At 47.7% G+C, this 23,073-nt stretch overlaps 1 protein-coding gene across 1 annotated transcript in view; it reads left to right on the forward strand.

The window, feature by feature from the left end:
• DYNC1LI1 (dynein cytoplasmic 1 light intermediate chain 1) overlaps positions 1-23,073 on the forward strand; it is a 528,072-nt gene that overhangs the window by 422,389 nt on the left and 82,610 nt on the right. Inside the window, exon 11 of the mRNA XM_078663930.1 lies at positions 15,629-15,749. Within this exon, the coding sequence (XP_078520056.1) occupies positions 15,629-15,749 (121 nt within the window). The remainder of the gene's footprint in view (positions 1-15,628; positions 15,750-23,073) is intronic.

Below are 23,073 nucleotides of genomic sequence, written 5' to 3' on the forward strand. Positions count from 1 at the left end.
GCCCCCTCCATCTGCGCTGTAGCGCTGCCCCCTCTTTGGCATTTGTGTTTCCTGTAACATGGCAATGTACACCCACACCTAGCCAGATAGGCATATATCTTGTGAAGTTTTTGTCATGGACTTTGGAAAAAGAAAGAACTGACGTCACCGCGCGTGGGCGCGTCTAAGTAGCTCCTGCGATGTCATCTCGGTGACTACGACGTACGCGGAGCCGTACGACGACGCCTACCGATGCAGGGGTACTGCTGATGAAAAACTTCCGGATATAGTCTGACGCCCCGGATCCAGTCTGACGCCTGGGGATATTCTAAGTTAAGGAATCTGCAGCTAGACTATGGCCAGATGCATCAAGCATCCATTTTGCGATTCCTTATTAGCGAAAAATAAGGAATCGCTAATAAGGAATAGCAAAATGGAATGCATCAAGAAATCACTACACAAATAGCGATTCCTTAGAATTCCTTAATTGCGACTCGCAAATTGCGAGTCGCAATTAATGAATACCTCCCCATTCATTCCTATGGGAAGACAATCTCAATTTGCGAATCGCAATTAGCGATTCGCAAATTGAGATTGCGAGTTCAAGGGTGCAGGGGTGTCCAAAGGACACCCTGTTGCACCCCTGATTTTGATCTGTGCACATATGTTGCGCACACACATGCCCTTCGGGCATGTGTGTGCGCAACATGAAACTTTGAAATATGCACAAAAATGCATTTTTCAAAGTTTTTGCAAATTACCATGAAGTTGTACTTCGTGGTAATTTGCGTGCCCTATTAGCGAATTCGCTATTTTTGAAACTTTCATGCATTGCATTTCAGGAATCTCAATTTGAGATTCCTTAAATGCAAACAATCGCAATTTAGCGAATTCTCTATTTGCGATTTTTGCATTTGGGATGATGCATCCCAAATGCAAAAATACCGCTCGCAACGGGCCCTTTGCGAGCGGATTTGAGCTTGATGCATCTGGCCCTATATCTCTACCAGATACAGCGTTACCGACTGTAAGTAACTCGTTCGTCGGGTGCCATGTGTTCCATGGTGTCATCTGTCCCCTGCTCCCAGGGATTCCCCTTGGTCTATACCCAAATGTTTTGGGTAGTATGTCTAGGTTGTATCCTGCTCACCAGGCACGCCCAGACCCCAACTGAAAAACCAACAAACAATGAAAACCCCAACTCCCGTCTTCCCTGGACAGTTAGCAGTCCAGATCCCATCCAAACACGATACCAACTGGTATCTACTCATGGGGGTACCCGTGAAACTGTAGTAATGGGTGAAGGAGAGCGACCACTGACCATGTAGAGCATCCCAGCCCGGAACGTCCCCTTCTAAAGTTATATGAAATAGTGTCAGACCCTCCCTCCTCCCCTGTACACCTGAGTAGGACAGAGAGAGAGATTTAAATACATATTGTCTAAGAGGATTCAGTCCATCATGTACGTTGTTCAGTGTCACTCAGAACTCAGAACCCACTTTCATATAATCGTGTTTGGCGATTTAGGGGTAAACTTAGGCAGGTTAACATCAGAGCTCTCTGTAGAGTAGAAACCTGGTAGGTATCTTGAATTCTGGTCATCCTGGTCACTGTGTGAAGATCGAGGGCTCGCACCAGCATTGCTAATCTCCCCCACTGCCCTTATTACTTTGTGTTGTTTGTCTCTGTCCTCTGCCAGCGAAGATGCTCTTTTTTGTCAATAGGGATCCCCCTCTTGATCCAACATCAGTAGATACTACCCTGTCTGCTAGTCGGTGGTGGTCCTCTTTGAGTAGATTGAGATCTGTGCCTGTGGCATCTCTTTGACTCCAGTACTTCTCGAGATGCAGTAATGGCGTCCATGATGTCAGACTGCCTTGGTCGGTCTTGAGGGGCCTCTCATGGGGGCAGTCCATTCTCCTCCTCTTCGTCTGTTTGCACGGTGGCCAAGCCGGATCAGGTGCGTTCTGCCCGCGTTTCCTGGGTGCCTTTCCCATGTTTAAGAAAGAGTAGCCCACTGCAGCCACCAACAGCTTAGCGTACGGTATTCTCTGGGGAAGTAGTACTCTTTTAGGGATAAACAATAGGGCCAGGTGTCACCCACCATGAGCTTTACTGCAAACTATTGTTCGCGCACTTGACCACTAATGCAGGCCTCTCCCCGCAAGATTCCAGTGCAGTTCCTCGTGTAGCGGCACTCCTGTAGCTCTCCTCCTGTAGCTCCCCACTGGGTCCCCTAAAGGTATCTGGGGGCCAGGGCCAACACTTCCCCTAGGTTTCAGGCACAGGAGTGGTGGTGCGAGTTTGTTCCAGCTTCACGATTTTTCCAAGTTGGTGTGCTCGGGCGGACAGCAAGGCCCTTATGCAATCGCGTGGTGGCAACCTACGTACTCCGCAGAGTCGCTGCGCTTCTGTAGCCAGTTCTGGGTCACCTCACCCACAACTTAGTCCCCCCCAGTCAGGTGGCTCGCTCCGCCCAACGTACTCGCTCACCGGTGGACTTCTATCTTCTATCTGTGTCTCAGAGTGCCGACCTCCATAGGAAGCGGGAGCCGCCCTGTGCTTTCAGGATTCGCCCCTGCAGCAGTGATACATGTCCTGTAGTGAGAGGGGCACCTCACTCTCTCAGTGGGCCATGTCCGCTCAAGGCCCCAAATTGGAGGCTCTGGTGGAGTTCCCTATTAGGATGACAGAGTACTGGAGGCTCTGTCGCAGGTAAGAGGGTCCTCAGACGGGTCCTGTTGGGAGCTCTCAGCTGTGTTTGCGCCGCCTCGGGCCTCGTTACCTAGGGAAACTGCGCAGGCAAAACCAGCGGTACTTCGTCCTGTTTCTATAGCCCACGTCTTGGAAGGGGCCTCTCAAACTCTCTCGGCTGGGCCAGTTGACACCTAGGGTTCTCTGCAGCACGGTTTGCTCTGTGTTCTTACTGTGACTGCCATCATGGGTGACCCGACACGAGATAGTCTTATTTCACTAAAGACTCTTCCGCCGCAGATCCCTAATTGGCTTCTGCCTCAGTATGCTCATAGGGATTTCCCAAGGACTCCCACCATCATTGTGGGGGTGATGGGCCTCAGGATGTCGGTGGATGGGGAATCCCCATGCGTGAGCTCCGTTTCCGTCTACATCTGTGCCTGGCCATGCCCTCATCTGGAGTGAGTCTGTCAACGTGAATCTCTCTGCTAATCACCCCTCCATCAAAATGGTAGACCCTGCAATGTGCAATACATTTGTTGCTTTGTGTGTGAAGCAAGAGGTGGCTCCCTCGAGGGCTTGCCTATCTAAGGTTCTTCGATTTGCACTCTCGCTGGTCCCGCAGGGCTGTACACTGTGTCCCGTCAGGGGGTATGGTATAGTCTTATTGGCCTTTCACTCCCTACCCTGTATAAATCCATGATCATATTTAGGTTTTTGAAGAGACAGACAAATGTATTTCCACCTACTCCCATTTATAATGCTCCAATGGGATTATTGACCTTTTTCATGGGAGCTCCGTTTGAGTCCATTCATAGTTGTTAGCTGAGGCTATTGATGTTTAAAACAGCATTACTTGTTGCCATTACCTCAGTGGGACATTACCTCAATGGGTCACTGAGGTACAAGCACTGAGCATTTGCCCTCAATTAGCATGCTTCTTTCCAGGCAAGTTAATCCTCCAAATTAAAAATGTCCTACCATGTTGGTGACGCCTTTCTGTTTGGGTTATCCATAACCCTCACCATCTGTAACCTTTAGCCCCATACCACCAAATAGGCTATACTGACTGGACCCCAGAAAGACAGTCAGTTTCTGCCATTAACGCACTGAGACCTGGTCTGATGACCAGCTGTCTGTGGGGTACACTGACAGCAAGAAATCTATAGCTGTTCAAAACAAGACATTGTCCAGATGGATAATTTTTAAGGCTCCCAGTTTTCCTTTTTTACAGATAAATACAGACAGAAAACAATGTGTTTTCTGTCTGCATTTATCTTTAAAAGTGGATAAATACAGAAAATGGTGCTTCTTTTAAGTGACTCTCCGTGCTTTCTTTCATGAATTATAGGCCAGCAGATGGACAGCATGGGAAATTAAATAACAGGATGAAATGTCTTTAAATAACGGAATATTTTAACATATATTAATGGTATAGTGCTAATATCTACCAGTGTATGTATTGTGTAATATTTGACAGCTTAAATAGCTAAAACACAACAGACATCAAAGTAGGAGTGTGTTTCTGTCAGTTAAATATATATGGAAATTACAGTTTTACAACTTTATACGCAAACACAAAATAAATATGGATTAAATACAGATAAAATGGCCAAAAAATATATATAGATAAATACAGACGGAAATGTCCAAAAAATAAATACCATAAAACCGGGAGCCCTAATAATTTTGTACATCAAGAGTTGCAAAGCCCTTACCAAGAAGCAACTCCAGAGGAAGTTCTAGTCCATTTCAACAGGGCAAAGTCTTGCACTTTTGCATTGGCCAGGAATGTTCCAGTGGCTGATATCTGTTTGGGGGTGACATGGCCTTTCTCATCTTTGCCAAACATTGACTGGATTCAGAAGTGAGAAGGGATGGCCATTTTACACATTAGGCTCTCCAGGATTTCCTCATTTGAGCATTCCTTCAGACTCTCCATCTATATTGTACTGCTTTGTAATATATTGAGAGGTGAAGAATCTGCAGGTAAAAGTATCCATCAGAAAAAATGTACTTCCCTTCAGTAGCAAGGTTTCTGGAGGATGCTTTTCCTGGTAGAGACTTCTAACCACGGATTCCTCCCCTTACATTATTCTTAAGGCTTCAGACTGGACCCGGAAAATCTTGAGCAGTGCCTCAACAGGTGGCGTTGTTGGGCTCAGCGTCTGCGTCGTCCACGTCAGAAGTGACCATATAGGTACCACCCTAGTGCTCACAACAACGCAGACCCAGAGAGCTACACTGGTCGTTTTTTTACCAACTTTGAAAAACGCTTGTCAAACGTTTTTGAGCTTTGCTCCCAGTGTGCCAGTGTATGTCCCCTGCAAAAAACATCAGAATTCAAGCTTTGCCGGGATTGTCACAGGCAGATGTTTGTGTCTGATCCTCACTTGGTTTGTCTCTGGTGCATGGGGTCAAGGCACGACCTCAAGACCTGCACTGAATGCAAGTCGATGCACCCGAAGGGAGTTTTGGAGTGCGTGATGAAGCTCCCAGCAGTGAGGCAAAGAAAGGCTCTGCACAACTCTCATTACCATTCTCGTTCCAGCTTCAGGAGCTTTTTCATGGCTGATCATTTTTCTGCTCCAAGGCAACTTCGTCGCAGTAGGGTAAGTCAAAGGAGCACAATTAAAAAAAAAAAAGTTGGAATGTTCTTCGGCTTAACCCGCTCGACCTCATGCTTCTAGACCACGCTCTTGCACCCCACCTGCAGAGCTGGCGTCAGGGCCTACTCCCCACTACCCTGAGTATTTTGAGATGCCATGCACTCCAACTTTGGTTCCCCATCTCTCTTGGGTGTGCGAGATGGACCTATGGAGCAGAGCGGTTTCTCTGCTGGGATATTGTTAGTGGGCGTGCTGTCAACGCCAGCCAGGCCTCTGGATCCGCCCCCAGATCGGGGTTGATGCTGCCAAGAATACCTCCATCCACCCCAGCTCTCGTCAGGTGCTGCGATGATCATAGTCCAAGACGTGGGCCTAGTGCTGCCCCAGCGCTGCTCAAAGTTGTTGATGGTGCTAGCCAGGCCCTACCAGTTCCTGGACGTAACGCCTATTGGTAGGCACTGCAGCCCTGAAGAGGGAGACAAGGAGATGCATGGTGCCCTAGAGGACCCTGATGAGATTGACCGACATGGAGAGCTGGGCGACAAAAGTGGCTTAGATACCTTACCAGACTCTGGCATGCCCTCCCCTCCTGGCCAGGCTTTGGATAAGGCGCGTCTTCTGCCACCCTGATTTTTTTCAAACATCTTTTTATTGAAAGTTTTGTCTTTTAATACAGGCGCCAGAGTATTCATTTGTTGTGCATCATATCAACCATGTAACAACAATATTGAGAATATCAAATAACAATGATTTGAGGAGAGGACAATATATGTCATATAAATGTGTGTTACAATGGCATCATTGCCTAAACGTTGTTACGAGGACTTTGTGTGTTTCTCCTTGTCTCTATATGTAATGTCAGTGCCAAGAATCTGTTGACGAAGTCTATTTAAGTGAACAGTAACTAATAGTAAAGAAAAATAAAACATAAAAGAGCGCCATCTGTAGCGTGTAGAAGCTGAACCGTAGGGTTGGTGTGGGGGTGTGTAAAGTTCAGTGCATTGCAAGAGTGGAGAGAACGATGATAGCGAAGTCTAGTGAGATACTAGTGATGTGCGGGGAGGGCCACAATGATCACTTGTAATGTCTGGCCCGCCGTGTTGGAATGGTGGCGGTCCCTGCCATTCTGTCAAAGAGGGGAGGAGGGGGTGTGGAGGGGAACAGCTTGTTGTGGTGTGACTGCATCAGTGGCACTAGGGGGTTGCAAGTCTCGTACCGCAGCGTCTGGGTGTGTGAGCTTTTTGAGGAGTTCCTGCCAGGCCGGCGCAATCGGATATTTACGCAATCCCGCAGTTTCCTCCTTATGTAGCGTAGTGCTCTCAGCTTGCGCCCATATTGTGAAGGATTTCTCTCAGCTAGCCGGTGCTGGTGGGTCAGTATGTTTCCATCGTTTCGTGATCAGGCGTTTTGCCGTTCTCAAGCCCAGGTCTTTGAATCTGGATGCTACTCTATTCTTTTTCGTCCGTGAGTGCAGCCCCAGGACACAGGTTTCCCCGTTGAACGGTAAGGGTTCCGCTGTACAGTTTGTCAATGTGTCCACTACTGCATGCTAGTAGGACCCTAGTGAGGCACAAGACCACAACATGTGTAGCAGATCAGCGCCAATTAGTTTACACCAGGAGCAAGCAGAGGTGTCGAGGTGGAAATAGTCATTAATCTTATCAGGGGAGAGGTACGCTTTATGTATGAATGAGTTTTAATCTTGAGTTGCGTGGTATATAAGTGGATCCAGCTACAATTGTCGCCCATTCCTTGTCAGCCCATAAACGTCCTCTGTCTGCAGCCCGCTTCTCGCGAAGCCTTGTCAGTGGCTTCAGTGTGTGTCAGGAGAGCGGTCAGCCAGTGTACCACATGCGAGCCCTCCCCTATTACCTGCAGGTATTGTACAAGTAAATGCGTTTGGGGCTCAGCTGTGATGTCTCCCCAGGCCGCCGTTAGGGTACGCACTATTGCCCTGTGTAAGAGAAATTGACTGGCAGGGATATCATTTTCAGTGTCAAATGCGAGAAGGTTGCCCTCCGCTTATAAATCGCCCACCGCGTCTAGACTTGCCTCATGCCACGCTTGTAATTCAGTGTCAGACACTTTCCCCTTGCCTCTGGGTGTTCCTACTAATGGTAATAGTGGAGCATCGGGAGGCGTATCGCGGGTCAGATAGAGGCTTCTCCTGTAGCATTTATGAGCCAATGATGCGTAGATCTGGGATGAACAGGGGAGCCGATTTATAGGGTGAAAGTAGTAGTACAGCTGGGACTGTGGCCATGGCGGCGTCGTGTCCGCTAACCCGTGCCCGCTCATCCATTTTGACACCCATTGTAAGTGGGAAGCCAGGTAATACAATTCCATATTCGGGACTGCTAGGCCGCCGCTTCACGTGGGCGCGTATAGCTTGCTTAGCGCTATTCATGGCCTGCCTTTGTTCCAAATCAAATCACGAAGGATGCCCTCCAGGCTCTGGAGAATCTTGACTGGGACATATACTGGGAGGTTGGAGAAATGATGTAACAGTCGCGGTAAAATTATCATTTTCGTCAAGGTGACACGACCCATCACACTCAGTGGGAGCGTTTTCCAGAAGTGGACTTGCGCTGTGATTGCCGTTATGGCCCACATCAAATTGCCCCCTAATATATCTGTAGGGGATCTGTATATCTAAATGCCTGAACATGGATGGTAACAAGCCAACGTGGCTCCATTAATAGTGATGGTTGCGTCAGTCACCCCGCTGGCAAAAGAATACACTCCGGACTTCATCCAGTTTACTTTGAGCCCTGACAATCGTTCAAATTGTCGGAAAATATCCTTTATGGCTGGTGGGATAGCCGGCATGTCTCTGACATATAGTAGTAGGTCATGTGTGTATAGCGAGACCGTATGTAGCCCGTCGCCTAGTGGTAGACCCTAGTCACCGCCACTGGCTCTGAGTAATGCCACCAGGAGTTCCATAGCTAGGGAGAAAAGAAGGGAGGACATCGGACAGCCTTGCCGTGTCCCTCGTTTGTTTCTCAAGGCGTCGGAAATTAACTTCCCCGTCTTGACACGTACCGTAGGACGTTGATAAAGGAAACCGACCATCTGTATGTAATTGTCCCCTAGATCGTATTTACGCAAGAACGCCGCAAGATAAGGCCACTCTCTAGGGAGTCAAAAGCTTTCTCCAAATCGAGAACTAGGCACCCAGATCGCTGCCAGTCATGTGGGGCATACGTGTGCACACGGAATAGCCTTCGTATGTTGATAGAGGTGCTTCTAGTAGGGACAAATCCGTTCTGGTCGGGATGGATCAGCGTCTTTACCAATGGGGCTAAGCATCTGGCCAGCGCAGAAGCAAATATTTTGTAATCTGTATTGAGGTGGCGATAGGAGCCGAGGAGTTGAGGGTCTCGACCCGGCTTAAGTAAGGAGACAAGGGACGCCTAATTTTGTGTAGTTGTGAGCGAATAGTCTTTTAATGGTGGCTGCGTACAGAGCCAGTAACTGTGGGGGTAAGATGTCTGAATATGCCTTATAAAACTCAGCGGGCAAACCATTAGGGCCCGGTGATTTGCCATTGGATAGTGAAAAAATGCTGCCTTTTACTTCCTCCTGCAAGAGGGGAGCATTGACCTCCTCTTGTTGCTCGGGGATGGGCTGCGGTAGCACGATTCCTGCCAAGACGGACTGAAGCTCAGCGGGTGTGGACTGCGCCTGGGGCTTTTATAACTGAGCATAGTGAGAAGTGAATTTGTCATGAATGGCTGCCTGGGTGTACACCACAGTATCCTGCTGTGTACGCACCAACGTGATCGGCGGAGCCAGGAGATCCTGCCGGATCAGCCATGAGAGGAGCTTGCCTGCCTTGTCACTCTGGTGATGAATTTTCGTAGAGTGTGCTGCATAGTTTAGACAGCGTAACCTGTGCAGCAGCCGGGAATGTTCCTCCCGCACTTCGGACAGGGTGTCCATGGCATCCATGGCCCCCTCCTGCTCAAGTGTAGCTAAGTGCTGTTCTATTCTGAGCAAGTCCTTCTCCAACTGCTGGCGCATACCTGCTTGTGTGTGTAGGCAGTGGCCGCGCATCACCACCTTAAAAGCGTCCCACTCTATTTGGGCGGTGGAGGCTGTACCAGTATTGCCATCAAAATATTGATCAATGGCGGTGGCTAATGAGTCACAGAAGGGCGCATCTAATAAGACATCAGGCTGTACCCGCCAAGTGGGAATCGGGGGGGCTAACGTTTTCTCACTGCAGGTCTAGAGTGTGGGGATTATGGTCCGAGTGGGTTTGGCCCAAATAATGCGCCAAGACTACATAAGGCAACAAGGCGGCAGACTTCATAAAGCGGTCAAGGCGAACATGCAGCCTGTGGGCTCCTGAGTAATAGGAGTACACTCTGTCAGTCGGGTGTAGGTGTCTCCATGCATCAATCAGGTTCCATTGCAACGCCCAGCCAGCTAGTGCTCTCATGGCGTGAATTGTGTTTGTGCCTGGGAGAGTGGGGGGGGACATCTTATCCAGCCCTGCATCCAGTACACTATTATAGTAACCCCCAGCAGCATAGGAATATCATGCCAGGGCACTAGTATTTGTGAAATATGATCGAAGAATGTCCCTTGTTCTGTGTTAGGTGCATACAGCGAGGCAAGTACTACAGGCCTGCCGTCTAGTGTGCCGTGCACCGCTACATACCTGCCTTCGGTGTCTATTTTGACATCTGTGACTTTAAAAGGGACCCCCGGTCTGACCCATAATAGTACCCCTCGTGCAAACGCTGAGTATCCATTGTCATACAGCTGTCCCCACCAGCGGCGATGTAGGTGTGGCAGCTCCGCTTTGGACAAAGGGGTTTCCTGTAGCAGCGCTATCTGTATATGGTGCCGTCTGAGATAGGAGTATATTTGATAGCGCCGTGATGGTGTGTATGCCCCGCACATTCCATGTGCCTATATTAACGGAGGCCATAGTGTGTGAAGAATGTGAACAAAAAGAGAGCACATTAACATGTAGACTTTTCAAGCAATGAGTATGGTCGCAGTATTGACTCCCCTAGCCCTAAGTTAAGCTTCTACACATGCTAGATGATGAAGCAAACACTTAAAAAAGAATAAGTAATTCCAAAAGGGTGAATTTGCAACAGGCAATCGTCCAAACCTTGTACCAAGACAACATTCACACAATGACTAAGGGGGGTGTGCTACGCACTGCGTGATGAACAAAGGACATGCAAGTGTCTTGAATAGTTCTCGGAAGCTCCCCGGCTGTCAGCCAGTCACAAATGGGCAGGCGTCGCGCTGTCCGACATCCCAGCCCGGTGATCCATGCCGACACAAGTGCGCAGTTCAAGGAATGAGAGGAGTCCCAGGACCATCGTAGAGTCCGTGATCGAGGCACAGCCAAACTGCAACTGTGTCGAAGTTCACATGGGTTGCAGCACGAGACAGTGTAAGGTAGGACAGGCCATGCCCGCTGGCCCCGATGTGGCCAAGGCGTGTCGCATAAGCGATGACAAAGTGCAGCTTGTTAGGCAATGGCGTCGGACGTTTGTGGAGTGACATTGAGCAGTTCTTAAGAGTCTTGAGAGGCCTGCAGGTCATTGGAAAAGTCATTGTCGCTAGTCTGGTTCTGACGGCTCGAGCTAGAGGCCAAGTTGCCAAGTTGAGAGCCTGTAATGTCCGCCGTGGCTTGGAGTACCTCGCGGCGTTCACTTAGTGCTTGGCTCCGGTCTGGTCCAGCCGACTGCGAGGTCTGAGAGTGTCTCTGCCATCTACCAGCACAGCGGCGGCGGGAGGATGCACTGCGCGACCGCCGCTGCAGGTTGGTGGGCGCGCAGTCTCAGGGTTTGTGGATGCATAAGAGTCCATCCATTCTTCCGCTTGTTCTGGGGTTTGGAAGAAGTGAGTTTTTCCATTGGCGACTACGCAGAGACGTGCTGGGAACAGGAGAGAGTACTGGAGATTGTGTTGCCTAAGGCGTTTTTTGACTGCCATGTAGGAGTATCTCTGTTTTTGGACCTGTAACGTGTAGTCTGGGAAGAACATTCTTTTATGGTTGTCAACCTGAATGTTTCGCAGTTTCCTAATTTCTTGCAATATGGCATCTCTGTCCCTGTAATTGAGGAGGCGGATCAAGAACGGTTGTGCGTTTGAACCCGTTGGCAACTATCTCGCAGGTACCCTTTGCGCCCGTTCCACTACGAAATAAGATGAGAGAGTACCTTCAGGTAGTAGAGAGTGGAGCCAAGTCTCAGTATGGACAGTCTGATCTTTCCCCTCCTGGCCTTCAGGCAGGCCCACCATACGCACGTTGTTGCGTCGTGTCCGTCCTGTGGGACGATGTCGGCAATGTCAGCTTCTGCGGTAGTGGTGCGGTCTGCCAACTTGCGGTGATCTGCATGCAGATGTGTGAGGTCTATAGCCACCTTGTCAATTTTATTTTCTATGGAAGTGCGCACTTGCTGCAGGGACTCACCCAGCTTCTCGACTGCTGCTAAAACCACGTCCAGCTTGCCAGAGAAGGAATCCATGGTAGTTTGCGTCACCATCTTGCTTAATTTACTTCTGAAGGACAGAGGTGAGGTCACAGCGCCTCCTGCACTCACCCTGGTGCGGGTGCTGTGTGACATGTGGCCGGGGCCTCAGCTGTGTGGCGCCTGCTGGTTTGGTCCAGTCAGGGCCTCAGGACGCCTGTTCATCGCAAAAGAAGCAGCCACACCATGGCGGCACAGCAGGGAGCGCAAGCTGAAATGCAGCACACCAGGAGATCTATGTTACACGCGGGATGCCAAGTTGGCGGGCCGGCGGACAGCATCCAGCTGGAGAGTGTGATGTTATGAGCTGAAGCGCAGCTGAGCGTGATGCATTTTAGAGATATGCCCTTGCCGCTAGGTTCAGTATCGCAGAGGTCGAGGTCTTGCCTGCACTACGGTGCCAGGAGGGATGTGACCCCTGCTTCAGCTATGAGGATCGGGTCAGACGGCAAAGTTTCCGTGACAAGGCACCCACCGGTTATTCGCAGTAGGGTGCGGGTGTGGAGCATTTGTTGCGCCACTTATCAGTGGTTCTCAGGCAGCTGACCTTTTCCGTCACGCCCATGCGCCCCCGCCAGGGGTACAGCAGTTGGTGAGTGCCGGAACCGGGCCGCAGTCATAGCCCGTCCGCACAGCGGAGGAGAGCAGCGTAGGTGGGAGTGAGACTGTGTGGCAACTGTGTGTGGCAGCCGGGGCAGTGGAGGCACCACGGTATCACCCCAGCGCACAGGACTAGGAGGAGGCTGTCGGCGTCGCCCCACACCGACCACCAGAGCCACAGCACTCAGGATCAGACGGTCTGAGTTCGATAGAGGTCAGTGGGGGGTGGCGGGGGGGGAGCCATTCAGGGATGTCCAAGGATACTGGAGCTCATCGGGACTCGATTCCGGCACGTCCCAGTTCTATGCCCACTCTTTCACTGGGCTCGCAGCGGGGCTAGTCGAGGACGCTGCAGTCCATCCAGGGGTCTCTTACCCGAGTCCGGGATTTTAGTAAGCCGTCACAGGAGGCAAGGTGTGGCCCTCTGATTCAGCCTCCCGGGAACGGGAGTCAGTGTGCCGCCGCCGATTTACCACGCAAGCACACCGAGGGTTGGTGTCAGGATTCAAGGTGCACTGATGGTCCGGTCCGGTCCGGTGGAGCAGATGTCCAGGGCACGGTTCTCGCTCCTCTGTGCAGCGTGGCACGAGTCCCGCTCCCGGCAGCACAGTGGAAGTAACTGCACCACTCTGCGCAGCCTGGTTGGTGGAGTTCAGCCGTGGCCTCGCGTAGCCGGCGGCTCCAATGTGCTGGGAGCGTGACCAGCCGCGCACTGGGCCCAGGGTCTGCGGCGTGGTGAGCTGCCCCCAATTTTCCAGGAAACTCGCCTCAGGGCTGCAGCAGGTGCTTAGCTGTGTCGCCGCTCATCAGGAGCCGCAGCAGGTCAGCATTTGACGGATAAATGTGGCCGTAGATGGGGAGCTCCCGGCGGAGTTCTACCCGAGCACGTCTGCCATCTTTGCTGGCTTAGCCACGCCCAGTCTTCTGCCAACCTGATGCCCAAGGCAGTCGAGGCACTCTATCTCCAGCTGCTGGCTGTCGAGGTCAAGACTATTCTCTTGACTGAGGTGCTTCGACCTGCTGTAAACTTGCCTGAGCTCATGCTCCCCTTAAATGAGGCCCTCAGTTATGCAGCCTTCCTGAGATCTTGGTGCTGTAGGCCACAGCTAAGGTAAACACCAGCACGTTCCCTACCACTCCACCGGATAGGAAATCACATATTCTCTTCCACCTGCCTTGCCTTGCTGTTTGTGACTACGGTATGCCTCTTGCGCCAATACTCACAAGCCTTGTGGGATTTAGATATGCAAATGGTCTAGTTTCAGACTCCTCACGCACACATTCAAGACACTACACAACTCGGGCTCCACCTACGTGAACAGGCACATCTCCTTCCACCAACCACCCGGACACCTCCTGTCCACAGGAGTCCTACTTGCATATCTCGCTCACATACATAAACCACATCAGGATAAAAGGAGTTTCTTACAATGCTCCTAAAGCGTGGAACTTCCTCCCACTCCACATCAGAGCCTTTTCCTCTCATCTTGATTTGAGTGAGAAGCTGAAGTCCTGGCTTTTCATGTAATCAAACTACCATAGGCTGGGCTAGGTACATATTTGTACAGCACCAGGATACCCTTTCAGATGATAGTGTGCTTTACAAATACACATAACGATGTTTGCGTATCTGTATAGCAGCTGGATTAATTTCCTAACCTTGAAGACTGTCTTCCTCATTGCGCTTACCTCAGCTTGTTGCTTGAGTAAATTTCAGGCACCTTCCCTACCTCACGTTTTAGAGACAAATTGGTACTGACGACTTCGCCTTTTGCCTTAGTCATGATTCTCTTCCAGGCTGGGCAATCCATCTCTCCACTAGTGTTCTTCCCTTCCCCTCGCGAAAGAGGAGAAGCTCCAGTGACTGTATCCCAAAAGGGCTTTTGCATAAATCATACCATGAAGCATGGACTGGCCAGTAACATTTTTGTAGGGTTTACTGGAGCAAAGAGAAGGCTCTGCAGAGGGAAGACCTTGTTGAGGTGGATAGTTCTCTACATTAAGATCTGGTATCTACTGGCCAAGAAGCACACCCCGAAAGATCTGAGAACCCATTCAACCAGGACCAAGGGTGCTACCGCTATGTTGGCAGGATGAGTGCCTGCCTTCGATATCTTCCAGGCTGGTATGTGGGTGTCTGTGCTTACATTCAGGACACACAGTCTTGACAGCCAGGTTCGATGGAATGGATGCTTTGCCTGCTTAGTTCTGCTAGAGTTTTGGTCTGAGCCCACACAATAAAGACTGTCCATTTGAGGAATACACAGCTTTGGTATCTATTCTACAATAAGGAATCTATGTTTAGAACTAGTCATCAGAAGAATAAGTTAAATACCTTCGGTAATGGACTTTCTGGTAGCTATGCCAACCAGAGTCCTCACTACCTCCGCCCTCCCCGTTCTGTTGAGAAGTCCCTTTTTAACACCTAAAAAGTTCCTAAGGTCATACTCGAACCACTGTATCTAACAATTGGTAATGCTTCCGACCTTGGGCCGTGGAATAAGAAGGATAAGAAACTAATGTCGGTGCTGTGGGGTGGCACTTATATGCAGCGGTTCTCTAACATGTTAAGGGCTACATGGAGCCAATGCAGATGTGCACGTGGAAACCTAGCAGCATTGTTACAAAATTCTCAGGATCTATTCTGATGCCTGTGAGATATTCTAATGTGAGGAACCTGTAGTTAGACTATCCACCAGAAAGAGTGTTACTGAATGTAAGTAACTTGTTTCTTCAGTAGTGCCTGCCAAACACTGTGCCATTTTACTAAGTCGGGATCTATAACCTTCACCCCTTTCTTCCAATGTTAAAATAATAAGAGCCGTCATAAAATTTAAATGACACCTCATGGTAGGATCCGAGTAAAAGCCTTTTACGTCAAATGAGTTGATTGGTATGAAAGTGTGGCAGTCACAGTGGGAGAGTTTTGTGCATCCATAGAGTTGGTTTTTGTGCCTCAGATCTCAAAACAGAAACAGGACAACAGTATTGACTTGATCTTAGATGGCAAGAGCCTCTTTCTTTCACTGATGAGGTGCTGTTAATGGTAAACATTTTCTTCCCCATTAAGTGATTGGTATGAATAGAGAATCTCAATTAGGAGGAATTTTGTTTACAGGCAAGTAATTGGTCCTGTTTCTTGACTCAAGTAGCTAACTCACACTGGTGCAATTATTTCATTTTGCGAGGTGGTGCGCTATACTTGTTGCTGGTGTCATTTTCTTTTATGTTTTGTTCTAGGATAATGCCCAACGAGGTCCTGGGGGATCTCCAAGAACACCAAGCAGATCAGGGTCTTCTAATGTTCCTAGTGTCTCGCCAATCCCCATTGCTTCCAAGAAAATTGATCCCAATATGAAAGGTAATTAGTAGTTTATCAGTAATGCACTGCTTTCCTCTTTAGTTTGTTACAACACTGTCCTTCATTCGCACCACTATTTCTAAATAACTATCTATGTTCACTCTCTCAAGATTAAAAGTGATGACTTGAAGTGTATGTTGCAGTTAAAGTAACAGCTGCTATCTATTTGATCCAAACACTTGGACAGCTATCTTACCAATTACTTTTATTTTGTAAGATGTTAAACTGTTATACTTTGTTACTAATATTTGTATTGTTTTGAAAACATCTTTCCCAAGCTGGAATTAGTACACTTTGGTGGTATTGTACACTTCATTGTTTTGATTAATACTTTATTGCATGTAGGCAAAAAACTATTTGCAGATAGTGTTCTACATTTTACCCAACAATTAAAATGAAAGTTGATATATACATTAATCGGAATTTTAAAACCCAATTTTACCACACCCATCAAAAATTCTAAAATTACAATATGTTTACAAACTTCTTTACTCTTGTAATATAAATGTGACAAATACCAAACTACCTCCGACTCTATTTACTGTTTGTATCCTGTTCATATCATTGAAGGTTGTACTATCTGCGTGTCTTTTGCTGCAACCAAGGAAGAAAGGGCCTTAAGAGGAATGTAATATCCGTTCTGGCATAAACAAAACTTAGACTTATTTCTACATTGAAATGCAGGCTTCCAGGGTGGAGAGCAACAATATAATTCCTTAAAGAATATCTGTAGTACTCTTCTGACACCAGAGGTCCTTTCCCAGCACTCTTTTGCTATGTGTGCTCTGGTGCATGCAGCATATCGGCTTCAGTGAAATGGACATACAATATGATGTGTTCTTTGGAACATAGATCCTAGACATCTTTTCTCTTATTGTCCACTCTGGTGTTGAAACAATCAAAATTGATATCAACAGTGTTGTGTTGCATGTCTGCCACAATATCGGTGATTGAGACATATGCATCAGATGACGGAGATGCCATTGAGAGGTGTAGGGACCACAGAGAAGCCATAAAGAAGAATGAAAGGAGAAAGAAACAGCTTCTATGAGCTTAAGGCTGAGATGCTCAGGGAAAACAAGATATGTGCCTTTCAAGGAGGGAGAGGACTCCAGACCTTTTCTGAAGAGTACATTAAGCCTCCAAATAAAGATCTGATGGACCCCGATAATAGTTCCACAGGTATGCTGGATCCAGGCTTTGATCTGGGTCAAATACTGCTGGTCACTCTGAACAGCTAGTTCCAAGAGAGCTACTGGGACTGGTGTTTTCAAGCATTCGAACTTTCTTTGATGAATGTGCTTAATTCATTCCTTGTCATCGTGCAGACAGAGGGCATAACAGGGCTGAAAAGCCTTTAGACAGTGTCGCATTAGTAGCAAGTTAACGTCAATTTAATTTAAAAGACCCAAAGTCCAACCAGTGAGGAGAGGTGGACCTGTCTCCTTCCCCCCGACATTAGATTTCTGCCACGTCATGTGAAAATGGAGTCCCAGATCTTTGCACTCTCTTCAGATAAATAAAATGTACTTAAGCCTCAAAAACGTTTGTAGAACTTTTCTTTGGATGTGTGTTGAGCCGTCCACTACCACCTTGTGATTAGATGAAAAACATAGTTGTTTTTCCAAAAATGTAATCCGAGTCAATGAGAAGTCTCTTCAAACCCTTTGAGGCTTGTGGAAAGATGAGATTTTACACAGATCATCGTCGCACAAGGTGTATCTACTGATTGCACCCAGATCATAATACTAAGGACTGCAAAGTATGCAGAAAATTCTCAGCATAGACTTTTAATGATCATGATAGAAGACTTTAGAGGAGGTTGTTGGTCTCTAAGATCACAAGGATACCCCCACAGTTCACAACCCCCTTTCTTTGAGAAGGAGGAAAAGGACATAAACGCCCATTGATTACTGGCCAAACATCAAAAACTTCCCCCCTGTGGAGAAACCAACTCCATCATCTGAGGTTCAGGGAAAAAGCACCAAAAAAGCTCACTAGATTTTAGCAGGAACACACTAGCCTCACCTCAACATAAAAAATCAAAATAGTTGATGCTAGCAGCAGCTCCGTCGACAGACGTCAGTAAGTATCCTGGTTTTAGAAAAAAAACTGAATGGCTTGGAAATAAGATCTCACTACCACTGTCATTTTGACCCTTGCACTGAAAGATACGAGAAATACCAGGACCTTCCAATTGTACAAGAGCTAGCTGAACTTCTGAAAACCCTGCAACATGTGTTGATTGACTACCATACCCAAATTGCTGGGGAAAACTTCGGCCCATCCTTCACATCTGGATTCTCCAGTGCCCCAATGCATCCTTCCTTCACTACCAGACTCAGCCAGAACCTCAGCAACCACCTGAGGTGTACTGCAAATATTGCCAACTACCCCAAGGCCGCAGAACCTAATCTTACAGTGCAGCACACACATCTCCTGGTCTAGTTAAGGTTGATTCATTGGATGATGATCATTACTCGTATAATATAGAGAAAGAGGAACTTCAAGAAAATGCTAGACCTTGAGGAAGTGAGTGGGATGACTTTTAAAAGACAATCTTTTTATTGCACGTAAAAAGAAAAAAATCTGTACAACACAAAATCTTAGTGTGCAGCATTTAGACACAATACATTTTACTCTCCCTAATATGGTCATGGCCCTCCTCAGTCCAGCTGCAATCAAATTACACAATAGCTGCAGCAGCCGCTTGTATCTGACTGTGAACATCAGCTCCCAGAAGTCCAGGTGAAGCACACAGCTCCCCCTCGGTGGTCGTTCCATTCCATCGTTGCGATATGTGAGGGAAGCTGCTTTGTTGGGCATCTATCCTCAAGTAGGGAAGGTTCAGGGAGTTACTCTCCTCTTGGCAAAGCCTGACATAGGGTGTGGCAGATTTTGAGGTACCGATAGGCCTCAGTTAGTACCAGCTGATAATTGGACTGCAAATCCGGGAATGGGATGACCCCACCCTGTGGCCACAGGATGCCCACTCTATGAAATGCCAAAGAAATCCCACTTATGGAAACCTGGTTGAGTACCCTGAGTGCCCAGTCATGCAGTGTCCCATAGGGGAGTGGTCTGATTGATCCTGCCCTGCCAACCCAGGGAGTGTAATGTGTCATGCCAAAGTGTGAGTAACCACTGTGGGCGTGGGGAAGGATGTGGGACGGTTCCCTCCAAATTGTACCCTAAGGTAGGCTCTCGGGCTGCATGGCATATCGATCCATACGGTAGGCCGATTCTGAGTCAGGAAGGTGAACCCAGTGGTTGATGGCTGCAAACTGTGCCACTCAGTAATAATTCCATATATCCAGCAGTGCAATACCACCATTGTACCAGCTCCTCATCAGTTTTTAGTAGTTATATGTGTGAATCCCGCATCCCAGAGTAGTGTGCAAATTTCCTAGTCTATAGCCTGAAAATATGAAGCTGGAACTGGGTAAGGTGTTTTAAGGAGAGCGCATAAAGGAAACTAGGCAGTGCCATAATTTTGAGTAAGGCGACCCTTCTTAAGAGTGACAAGGGGAGCAACTTCCAATGCTCAACATCCCTTCGAAGAAGTGCCAGTTGGGGCTCCAGGTTATTAGTGTGGAAAACACTCCGTTCCGCAGTGATGTATATTCCCATATAATGAAACCCTCCATGGTAAAACAGGCGGCCGCGGGGCATCGCCGTGAAGGAGGTGAATTAGGGATTCATCTCATTTAATAGTACATCCAGAGTATCGACGGAATAAAGTGAGCACATGCATTATCCTGTCAAGAGTGTGGTTGGGATCTGCAAAGTAAAGCAATATATCAGCATAGATGGAGATCCTATCCTCCCACTCCTCCGTCCACCTGAGTCTCTAATCAGGAAGTCACTTTGTACCCTCTCCACTAAGGGCTACAGAACCTGTGCAAAAATCGGGGGTAAAGCGGGCATCCCTGAGAGTGGCATGACTTTTATCAGTAGCAGCACCAGCAGCACCTCCACCTGTGGATTCACCACCAGATGACCAAATTTCATATCCTCCTAGAAAAGGCTTCCCACAAATTCAAACTTTCAGTTGGAAGTAAATAAATGTACTTTTTCCTATACAACTTATAAAAAGTAGACAGAAAGTCCATTAAAACAAAACTAGTAGTGGCTCAGCTCTAGTGGGGATTTAACTCATGAGAATGCCAGCAGCAGTGGCTGCAGTGATTCCAAGACTAGACAAGAAATGTAAAGTCCTGGGTGACACCCTCATATGTGTAGTGGGCCTCCCCAAAGTGAACTTGGTGGGCTTGTAAGCTGCTGAAAGAAGATTCAGAAACACTGGTATCACAAGTGCAGCACATTCTGACAAGGAAAGCAGTAGAATTGATGTGTTTAGCAAAAATGTCTTCAATGATAGTCCCATCCGGCAGAGCTGCACACACCATGGCCAATCTAGGCAAATATGATTGCCAGATGTGAACAAAACAGAGCGAACGGTGCATTACCTTATGAACAGTATCACACAATTATGAAATCTATGTCCACGGTTGTTCTATACATCATCCTTTTTATTTAATAACAATTTAATTAGACATATCAAAGAAACTTTTTCAAGTCGATCAGCCAACGCCTTTCTTCCAAAGAAATTGGACTTCTTCAGGGCTGTAGAATTACAAATATTTACACATGTCAGTACAATAAAAAACACTTTAAAAACATTCAAACGACACAACCTATACAAAAGACAAATACATTATGACAGGACTGGTTTGCATTTATATATTTTTAGAAAAAGTATGACACAAAGACCTTATTCCATGTGAAACCTACGACATGAATAATGTAACCTCGAACAATAGCCCACCAGGACAACACTTAAGATGAAAGACATACAAACAATAACATCCAAGTTCATATCATTACCATATGGTATGGACACTGTGTTACTCCCTATCCCAAAATGTGGTTTACATACAGAGTCTACAGGAGAGTTGTCGTGTCCCCAAACCCCTAAATGCGAATTATAGGGTTTCACTGTTAACGATTGCATATGATTGCCAGATATAGTTATCATAGCTCTCTACTTTGAACTCTTGCCTGAGGAGAAGAAATAGCAGGCTAGAGCAATTCTCCACAACAGAGAAAAGGCTTCAGTGGCCTTCATAGATGTAGCAATGTATATGATAAGTCTGGGTTTTTTGTAGCTGGCGGGAGCAGCTGTTCTCAGTCAGACCTGAAGCACAGAAAATTATTCTGTATATGACATTGGTTGGCGGGAGTATAAGATCTGATACGGGCAGCATCAGGTTTATTGGGGTATTAAAAAAATTGATGTTCCCTACCCTTTCAAGGTGCCAGATGAAGGAACTACTCCTACTAAGGTGGTTATCAAAGATTGGTCATACCAGCCATAACACACACAATGACACACATACTACTGTGGTCAGCAACAGTAGCAGCATTACAGGGAGTAAACAGCAGCATTCTACAGCAAGACACTATCAAAACACAGAGATGGTTCTCAGGCAAAATCACAAGTATCAGGATACCCCCTACTGTTGCAATAATCCTCCAAAATATTGGCTTCGAAGGTGTAAAGATCTTTGGCTTAGAATCTGTGCAAGCACCTCTTAAATACAAGAGCAGGCAAGACCAAAATGTCAGTGGTTATTACATGGGACATTTGTCATACTTCTTATGGGGGAACCTACCATCCTCTGCGTTTTACTATGTGTTGACCAGGGATCATTACGAGACTGTATGACATGGTGGCCTCTCACACCACCCTGGTTGTCTTGCTTCATTATTGGCTAGCTACCCTAGCCAGCAAATTCACCAGCTGTGGCCCGTGCAGGTAAGAGTGGTAGAGCTGGAACGGTGGAGCTGGGTGGAGGCTTATTTTGACAGATGTTGAAAGTTTTTTTTATTTATTTAATTTTCCCTCGTGGTCATCTGTCAAATCCTCCCCTCCCCGCACCACCGTTGTTACCTGCATGGGCCGCTGCTGAAATTCACTTGTGGCAAATGGGCTTCCTGAAAATACCAGGGAGTGCGTTTTGCAGTAGTGGAATTTGGGATCCAATATGTGATTGTTTAACCCCTTCCAGGCTGATGACGAGCTCAGCTCGTCATGAGCGTAACCTGCCGTGCGCTCATGATGAGCTGAGCTCGTCATGAACCGCGGGTTTTTTAAAACCGCCGCGCACAGCGGGAAAAGCCGCCGCAGCGATGCGGATAAACATGTCTTGCACGTTCACTGTTAATTCGTAGGCATCACCAATCAAGCAGGATTTATAAAGCACGGCAAATCACCTGTGCGTGTTCCAGGGCGCTGGAGATGCTAGCTGGTTTGTGGTGCCTGTTCATTTTCAACAGCTAGGTCTTGAGGCCTTTCCTGAATTCCTTGAGGGATGTGGCGGTAATAAGGTGCCGGAGAAGGTTGTTCCAGGCTTTGGCCACCAGGTGAGCGAAGAAGCATCCTCCAATGCTGAATCGGCAGATCCAGGGGTGCCGGCTAGGAAGAGGGTATGGGTTCTCAAGTGTCTGATCGATTGGTAGAGGTCATTTGTTTTGTGATGTACGCTAGTCCTTAGTTGTGCAGGGCTTTGTATGCATGAGTCAACATCTTGAACTGGCTTCTCTTCTGGATCAGGAGCCAGTGAAACTTCTTGAGGTGCAGAGTGATGTGTCCGTTTGGGGAGGTCGAGGATGAGTCTTGACGCTAAGTTTTGTACTGTCTGTAGTTGCTTCATGAGGTATGTGGTGATTCCCACATAGTGTTCCCCTAGTAAAGAATGCTGGTGACGAGGCCTGAGTGATGGTTCTTCTGATGTTGGTTGGGAGCCAACTGAAAATCTTACGGCGCATGCATAGGGTGTGGAAACAGACAGATGAGACTGCGTTGACCTGTATCTGCATAGATAATATGCTGTCTAAGATGATGCCGAGGTTGTGGGCATGGTCTGTCGGGGCATAGGAAGAGCAGAGTTCAGCCGGCCACCAAGCTTTATTACATGACGAGGTGTTGGTCCCAAAGATGAGGACTTCTGTCTTGTCCGGGTTGAACTTGACGGTTGTCCTTCATCCAGTCAGTGATGTTCATCGTACATCTGGTTTTTGGTTTTGATGGTGGAGGGGTCTGTTGACAACAAGAGGATAGTAGGCGTATGAGATGATGTTCAGTCTGTGCCATCTCTGGGTTCTTCCAGTGAGGTATGAGGCAATTTATTTGAGGGCATCTCCTTGAATTCTGATTTGGAGGGGTCTGTTGATCAAGATGTGGTGGAAGACGGTGCCGAAGGCCGCTGATAGGTCAAGTAGGATGCGATCTGCTGTTTCGCTGCGGTCCAGGAGGGCTCTC

This window comes from Lissotriton helveticus, chromosome 10 (genome assembly GCF_964261635.1).
Source record: "Lissotriton helveticus chromosome 10, aLisHel1.1, whole genome shotgun sequence".
NCBI classification, from domain to species: Eukaryota; Metazoa; Chordata; class Amphibia; order Caudata; family Salamandridae; genus Lissotriton; species Lissotriton helveticus.